Here is a 7,583-nt window from a genome sequence, read left to right as displayed (position 1 = left end):
TTGATTGATTTTAATGCATACTTGCTGAAAAAAGGATCAATTTCTTCATTTCATGTACTTTTACCTTTCTAAAACATTTATGCAGTGCAGAGTTTTTCTTTTGGTAAGACATCTAAGGGATACAACAAGATATGTAAATATCCTAAATTTATCCAAGATCTTTTTATTTTTCATCTTTTTATTCCAATGCATCTTAACAATTTTAGCTCAAGCTCAAGTAGATTGTTCTTCTTTGGTGGAAAATCTATGACAGTATAGTAGATCGTCTCATTGTTAGTAATGGTCATTAATAAATGACAAATCACCCAAAAATAAACAGCAAGGATTTTGAAAAGGAACTAAAAGGTGGAAAACATGGAGGGGAATATGACACTCATGTCAAAAAAGCCTTGTATGTGTAAACTCAATGCTTGCCCTCATGCAATCATGCAATGTAAAGAAAATAAACAGTTGAGAAAACGTAAGAAAATAAGGATGCAGTAAGACTTATTTGAGTTCTCTCAACAATAGTTTTTTTAGCTCTAAGTAAGGATACTTTGTTTAGCCAACCTGAATTTGTTTGTTCATGCGATGCTGATTGTCTTATTTTACTAATAGAAAAATTCTTGTCACATAAACTGAAACAACAACTACTGTCGTTGAGGTAACTTATTTTCTTCTGTTTCCTGGATGGAAAAAAAAGAATGTGTAAGAAGTCACCACATTATCAATTTTGTTTATTAACCAATGACAAACGGTGAACTGTTTTAGAAATCTTAATGGATATCTTCACTGTCTTCATTCGTAAAATATCTTACAAGACTATAAAATCCATAAAATGGATTCAGTTGGTTGAACATACTTTAGGCCTCAAAACTAGACACAATTAAGAAGAATTAAGACACACAATTAAGAAAGGTGGCAATCAAAAATTGTTAAAAAGATTAGCTCTTTACATCACAGTACAACAAATAACTAACAATAATGACAAAATAACATTTTAAGTTTAAATGAAGTCAGCAAACAGCAAAATAATCCTATATCAGTAGCTGCATAATTTATTCATGCTGCTATGCATGCTGGGAACTCACAAAGCCTTAACATTTCAACAATATAAAAATTATTTGTTCAGAAAACTGTTCGCCTAGTTGGGACAACAATTTGTATGGTGATTTTGTTGGCCTGACAAGGGTTTGTATGTAGTTTTAAGAACATTGCATTTTTTACAGTGCGGTTCTCCATCTAAACATGCGTTTGAAGTCAAAACTCCTGAGAATCAGACACGTCCCTCTCAATTTTCAAATGTAACGCAATTGTCAAACTAATTTAATCTCTTATCCCTGATAGAAAGGTGGCAATCAACAATTGTTAAAAAGATTAGCTCTTTACATCACAGTACAACAAATAACTAACAATAATGACAAAATAACAACAAAAAAGTTTAAATGAAGTCAGCAAACAGCAAAATAATCCTATATCGGTAGCTGCATAATTTATTCATGCTGCTATGCATGCTGGGAACTCACAAAGCCTTAACATTTCAACAATATAAAAATGATTTGTTCAGAAAACTGTTCGCCTAGTTGGGACAACAATTTGTATGGTGATTTTGTTGGGTGAAGTGTACATTTTTTAAATTTTTATTGCAGATATATTTATTATATTTTACTATATAATATACTCAGTTTTGTATATTATAGTGAAATAGTGTTATTACAAAAATAATATTCCTTATTTGGGGTAATGTTTTTATTTAGAAATAATAACCATAATCATTATTAGTTTTATTGATAGATAAAAACAACATTTTTGGCCAAATTGTGGCGCCCCAAAAATACCACAAACCTTGTTTTTTTTTTTTTATTTTATTAATATTTTTGTTCACTGTCTGCAGCATCAAAAATTGTAAACACATTCACTGTCTGCAGCATCAAAAATTGTAAACACATTCACTGTCTGCAGCATCAAAAATTGTTTCTTTTCTATGTGGTTTCCTCAAAAAAGTACATCCATCTTCTTGTATCTGTTTCTTGTCTAATCTCTCTCCTATATGTGCCGGCTCATTAATATTCAACACACGATTACCATACCAGGCAGAAATGCTAATTTAAAAAGTACTAGTATCTATTAAGTTCAGGATATCTCTGGTCTAAAAAGTTACTAGTAACTAAAAAATAAGTACTAGTTCTATTTTTTCTTAACAAGAAGAGTATAATTAAATACTAGTCACTATTGGAATAAGTACTAGTATCTAATGATTAAGTACTAGTATCTAATGAATAAGTACTAGTAACTTTACAAAAGACACTAGTACCTAAAGAATAAACACTAGTACCTAAAGAATAAGCACTAGCAGCTAAAGAATAAGCACTAGTACCTAATGAATAAGTACTAGTACTTAATGGAAAAGATACTAGTATCTAAAAAATAGATACTAGTACCATGAAAATAGATACTAGTACGGCTTACAGATTAAATGTTACAACGGCTTGCCATACTTTCTATGCGTGACCACAGATGAAGGTGTAGCCTACCTGATCATGTTGTTGTGCTCATATTTGCACTACATGTTGTTACAGGAAGAAGCTCTGTTAATGGGATCATGGTGTGAATTCACTGGAGGGAGGATACACTTACAAGAAGAGACCTCACCCATCTCTGTGTCACACAAACACTGTTCCTGTAGCATAGCAGCTGACACAAACCCTACACCACACTATTGTTTCTTCCCTTTCATTTAGAAGACACTTTTCAAATGTATTTTTCCCGAAACAGGCTGAAACAGTAGCACTAAACCCCAAGATCTATGGATGTCTGGCTATTATTTTTCATTTTTCTGTTCCTCTGTGTAGAATTTCTGCAAATAACTGTTTACAAACTCCCAGTGTAATGGACACTATTATCAAATTCATGTATTTTGTCAAAGGATGTTCATGAATGACTGATTTTCAGAATAAAGAGCCTTTGTGAGGATGAAACTGCCTTTTGTGTGGAATCATTCATGCGTTATGATTCATGAATGTATTAAACTGATGATCAAACAGAATATTGTGTTTACATTTTATAAATATGAAATGGTGAGTATTAATGGATAGGGGGTATAGCTCAGTGGTAGAGCATTTGACTGCAGATCAAGAGGTCCCCGGTTCAAATCCGGGTGCCCCCTACGGTTGTTTTGAGAAAATACATATGCGTAATATAATTGCATATCTGTAAATATTCCGCGAGCAAACAAGCCATACGCGCTCGTATCATAACCAGACGAGACTGACAAACGAAAATGAAGACGCATTTAAACTTCAGTCAAGGGATTCGTTTGGTTTTCAGCGATGCTGGACACAGATAACCAATAGGGAGCAGTATGGGACAGCAGATTAGAGAGTGCCACGTAGACAATAAAAAAAGAAATATGAAGAATTACAGCGACATCCAACGGCACCACATACATTAACCCTCTCAACCATCCGGGTCATCCTAAACACCATGTTAAATATATATGTGGATTCAGATTCCCCTCAGTCAAATCAGCCACATACTGGAATAATATAAGCTGTTTATCTAGTTTCATTATACATTTGTATAATTAAACATAGTATTTATGTAGTTTTAGCTTTTAATTGTTTTTTTTTTCATGTCAAGTTACATTTGTTTATTGCATGGTTGATGTTACTATTATTATAATACACTCCAGCTAGTTTACATTTAATCATTTAGCAGATGCTTTTATCCAAAGCGACTTACAAATGAGGACAATAGAAGCAATCAAAATTAACAAAAGAGCAATGATATACAAGTGCTATAAGTCTCAATTAGCCTAACGCAGTACACGTAGCAAGGGTATTTTTTTTAATTATATAATAAATAAAAAGAAAACAGATAGAATAGAATAGAATCAAGAATAGAATTAGAGAATAGAATTAGAATAGGGAGTGCTAGAGTTAGAGGGTCAAATAAAGATGGAATAGATGTGTTTTTAGCCGGTTCTTGAAGATGGGTAAGGACTCAGCTGCTCGGATTGAGTTGGGCAGGTCATCCCATCAGGAGGGAACATTTAATGTAAATGTCAGAGTTTAGTTTAGTTGTATTATTAAAGCATTACATATTTTAATTATAGACAGAAAACTGTTCCTAGAAATATTTGTCAATGTCTGCTCTAGTGTATATAAAGTATATAGTGTAAACACTGAATTTGCACTCTTTTGTTAATCAGTAGAAGACAAGAATGCATTTTCCTTTCCCGGATTCGCTTCACTCTTCTTTATCTGTTTCATAGTAACTACCACTGTGTAAAATGCAGGTGGTATAATCTCAGGTGACTGTCATCAGCACCCAACATGCAGAGGAAGGAACACATGGAGTGCAACTTTCAGTTTTTAGGTTCACATCAAAAATCACACAACTAAAAGGGAAGTTCACACACATTACAGAACAATTAAGAAGTTTTAATGTTACACTTGTCTGCCTACGCCTGTTCCCGAGAGTGAGTAATATAAGTTACTTCCCCTCTGGACTCTCCAGCTCCAAGCCTAGAAGTCATGAGACTAAGCACATGACAATGTACACCTCATACAACCTCCACATGCAATGTAAAAATAACGTTTCTTCAACATTTCATTGATATGTCAATGCTTCGGTAAACTTTTTTTTCTTCCAGTTTTATTAATGGACGTCTACAAATAGCTGTAGTAAATGCACTGAGAAAACTGGTCTATTGGATTTTGAGCTTTAAAAAAAATATATAGAATAGCCTATTTATGTGTATAGGCTATATGTGTTCTATCCTGCACTTTCACACCCTTATTCACAAAATGGTTCCTACCATAAGAGATTTAAACTTATCCATATAATATGTGTCCAACATCTGTCGGTTTTTAAAGAATGAAACAAGTTCTACCAGATAAACAACTGGTTTACAACACGTCTATATATTTCTATGATCAGTGAACGCATTCAAAGATCGTAGAGGGAAGCCTGCAATGGAACATACCAAATTACCAATAAAATAGGGGTGTCGTTCAAGCGACAAAACCACCCAATGCTCGCACAAAACTGATAACGTGTATTCAATTCTACTAAAACGTCGAAAATCCTCTCTGAGATCCCGTGACAGTCAGTCATTACAAAATCCTAGAAAGAAATACGTTGCGCAGCGTGTTCATAAGTCATCCCCGGAGAAGCGGAAATGGACCCTGCACTCTTGGTTGATCATGTGACTCTCTCCGCTTCGCCATTTTCTTCCTCTCCGCCGGCGATCTAGCTCCTGTCAGATCCGTGACCGTCTCTTGCGCTCCGCTCCTGCTCCTACAAGACCTGTCAGCCTTGAACAGCGCTCCCTTAGAGCCTACACCTCCTAGACTGAAGCCTTCCTCCCTCTCTGTCTTTAGTTTTAGGTGTCTGAACGCGCAAGAAGAATGTCCGCCGAGAGCCCCCTGTACTCTCCCTTCTTCGCAGTGATGGGTGCCTCGGCAGCAATGGTGTTCAGTGGTAAGAGACGCGTCGTTTTACCCTCATTAAACTGAGTGTCCGTCACTTTGAATGCTTTATTAGGTGCATAGCCCGATGCTGGCTGAGCCGTGTACCTGTAGTAGCTGAAGGGATGCGAAGGTTTCCATCACGGCACATGATGTCTCGGTTGACGTAATGTCTGTTAATTATTTATTTCGTTTCATTATTTCCTTCATTGTTGCGGCTCACTGAACCCTGCGTGGTAAACTCAAGACGCTGCCGTGTCGATGAGCCGATGCTCCTGTTGTAATGTTTGCGCAAGGACATCATTTACTTAATGTCCTCTATGGCTGGAAGAACGGCAGACTTTTTTTGGTTTCGTTGTTGTTCTTATCATCGCTATCTTCTTATAATCGCTTATCCTGCGTGTATGGGTCTAGACTGTAACTGTAGCGTCGCCTGACCGATTAAATGCCATTGATTTTCTTCAACTTCAGACGAAATGCATTACTTAATTAACATAAACAGGTTTGCTCTTATCTAATGCGACGGCCCTTTTTAGAAAACACGAACTACACGCCCAGACAAAAACTGTCCTGGTCAGTTTAACTGTTTATCTCAGAGACACACGTAACGTCTGTAACGTTACTCAAACGACAGCCATTGCTCTTGGCATTTAATACATTTTTAAGTGCCGTCTCAGCGCATCGTGCCTCAGTCCAGGAAAGATCCAAATACATTTGATGCAACTCCTCGCTCGCTTCCTACAAACGAAAGGGACTCGCTGCTTCTGTAGTCATGTGACGGAGAACCAAAGCAGTTGACGACTGTCGCAGTGTTTTGCTGAGCTTGCCTTTTGAGGTCTTTAAATCAAGACACCACAGATGAATAGGTTCATAATCAGAAGGAGCGTTATTGCCAAGTGTGTTTACACACACAAGGAATTCGTCTTGGTGTCAGGAGCTTCCAGTGCAGACATGCATGTCATTTAAGGTGATAGAAACACTAATAATAAAGAGAAGAGACCGTAAATTATAAATAACAATATCATAATAAAATATCGAGAAAAGAAATGTGAGTAGACAGAATTGTGAATGTGGATATGTGGTATTTACAGATGAAAGTTTGATGAGTTAACTTGTTAACAGATGTGCAGTCCTGAGGTGTGTTATGTTTTGTTCAGGTGGGATATGGCCTGGGGAAAAAACTGATCTTGTGTCTGACTGTTCTGGTGGTCTGTGCTCTGTAGTGCCGGCCAGTGGGGAACAGTTCAAAGAGGAAGTGTGCTGAGGGGTCCCGAGTGAATTTACCTGCCCTTTCCCTCACTCTGGAGATGTAAAGATCTGGGAGGTTGGGAAGGGGGGCACCAATAATCCTCTGAGCAGTCCTGACTGTCCGTTGTAGTCTTCTGATGTCTGATTTAGTAGCTGAGCCGAACCAAACAGTTATAGACGAACACAGGACATACTCCGAGTAGATCTGTGTGAGCAGCTCCGCACACAAAAGGAGACAGCAGACATTAAAATGCTTTAACTTAATCTTAAAGCAGACATTAAAGGGGTCATATGATGCGATTTCAATTTTTCCTTTCTCTTTGGAGTGTTGCAAGCTCTTGGTGCATAAAAAAGATCTGTAAAGTTGCAAACACTAAAGTCTGATGAGTTTGATGAGTTAACTTGTTAACAGATGTACAGTCCTGAGGTGTGTTATGTTTTGTTCAGGTGGGATATGGCCTGGGGAAAAAACTGATCTTGTGTCTGACTGTTCTGGTGGTCTGTGCTCTGTAGTGCCGGCCAGTGGGGAACAGTTCAAAGAGGAAGTGTGCTGAGGGGTCCCGAGTGAATTTACCTGCCCTTTCCCTCACTCTGGAGATGTAAAGATCTGGGAGGTTGGGAAGGGGGGCACCAATAATCCTCTGAGCAGTCCTGACTGTCCGTTGTAGTCTTCTGATGTCTGATTTAGTAGCTGAGCCAAACCAAACAGTTATAGACGAACACAGGACATACTCCAAGTAGATCTGTGTGAGCAGCTCCGCACACAAAAGGAGACAGCAGACATTAAAATGCTTTAACTTAATCTTAAAGCAGACATTAAAGGGGTCATATGATGCGATTTCAATTTTTCCTTTCTCTTTGGAGTGTTGCAAGCTCTTGGTGCAT

General features: G+C 37.3%; 1 protein-coding gene and 1 non-coding gene across 2 annotated transcripts in view; both read left to right on the top strand.

The window, feature by feature from the left end:
- Window positions 1-3,073: 3,073 nt before the first annotated feature.
- trnac-gca (transfer RNA cysteine (anticodon GCA)) lies at window positions 3,074-3,145 on the top strand. Its single transcript has one exon. It is a non-coding gene; the product is annotated as a tRNA-Cys (tRNA).
- Window positions 3,146-5,172: 2,027 nt separating this feature from the next.
- The window catches only part of LOC107567372 (V-type proton ATPase 16 kDa proteolipid subunit-like), a 6,591-nt gene continuing 4,180 nt past the window's right edge, over window positions 5,173-7,583 (top strand). Inside the window, exon 1 of the mRNA XM_016253058.1 lies at window positions 5,173-5,463. Within this exon, the coding sequence (XP_016108544.1) occupies window positions 5,391-5,463 (73 nt within the window). The 5' untranslated portion in view covers window positions 5,173-5,390. The remainder of the gene's footprint in view (window positions 5,464-7,583) is intronic.

This window comes from Sinocyclocheilus grahami, unplaced genomic scaffold (assembly GCF_001515645.1).
Source record: "Sinocyclocheilus grahami isolate Dianchi unplaced genomic scaffold, SAMN03320097.WGS_v1.1 scaffold27.1, whole genome shotgun sequence".
NCBI classification, from domain to species: Eukaryota; Metazoa; Chordata; class Actinopteri; order Cypriniformes; family Cyprinidae; genus Sinocyclocheilus; species Sinocyclocheilus grahami.
The sequence above is the reverse complement of the archived record's forward strand: the minus strand, read 5'-3'. Positions and strand labels throughout refer to the sequence as shown.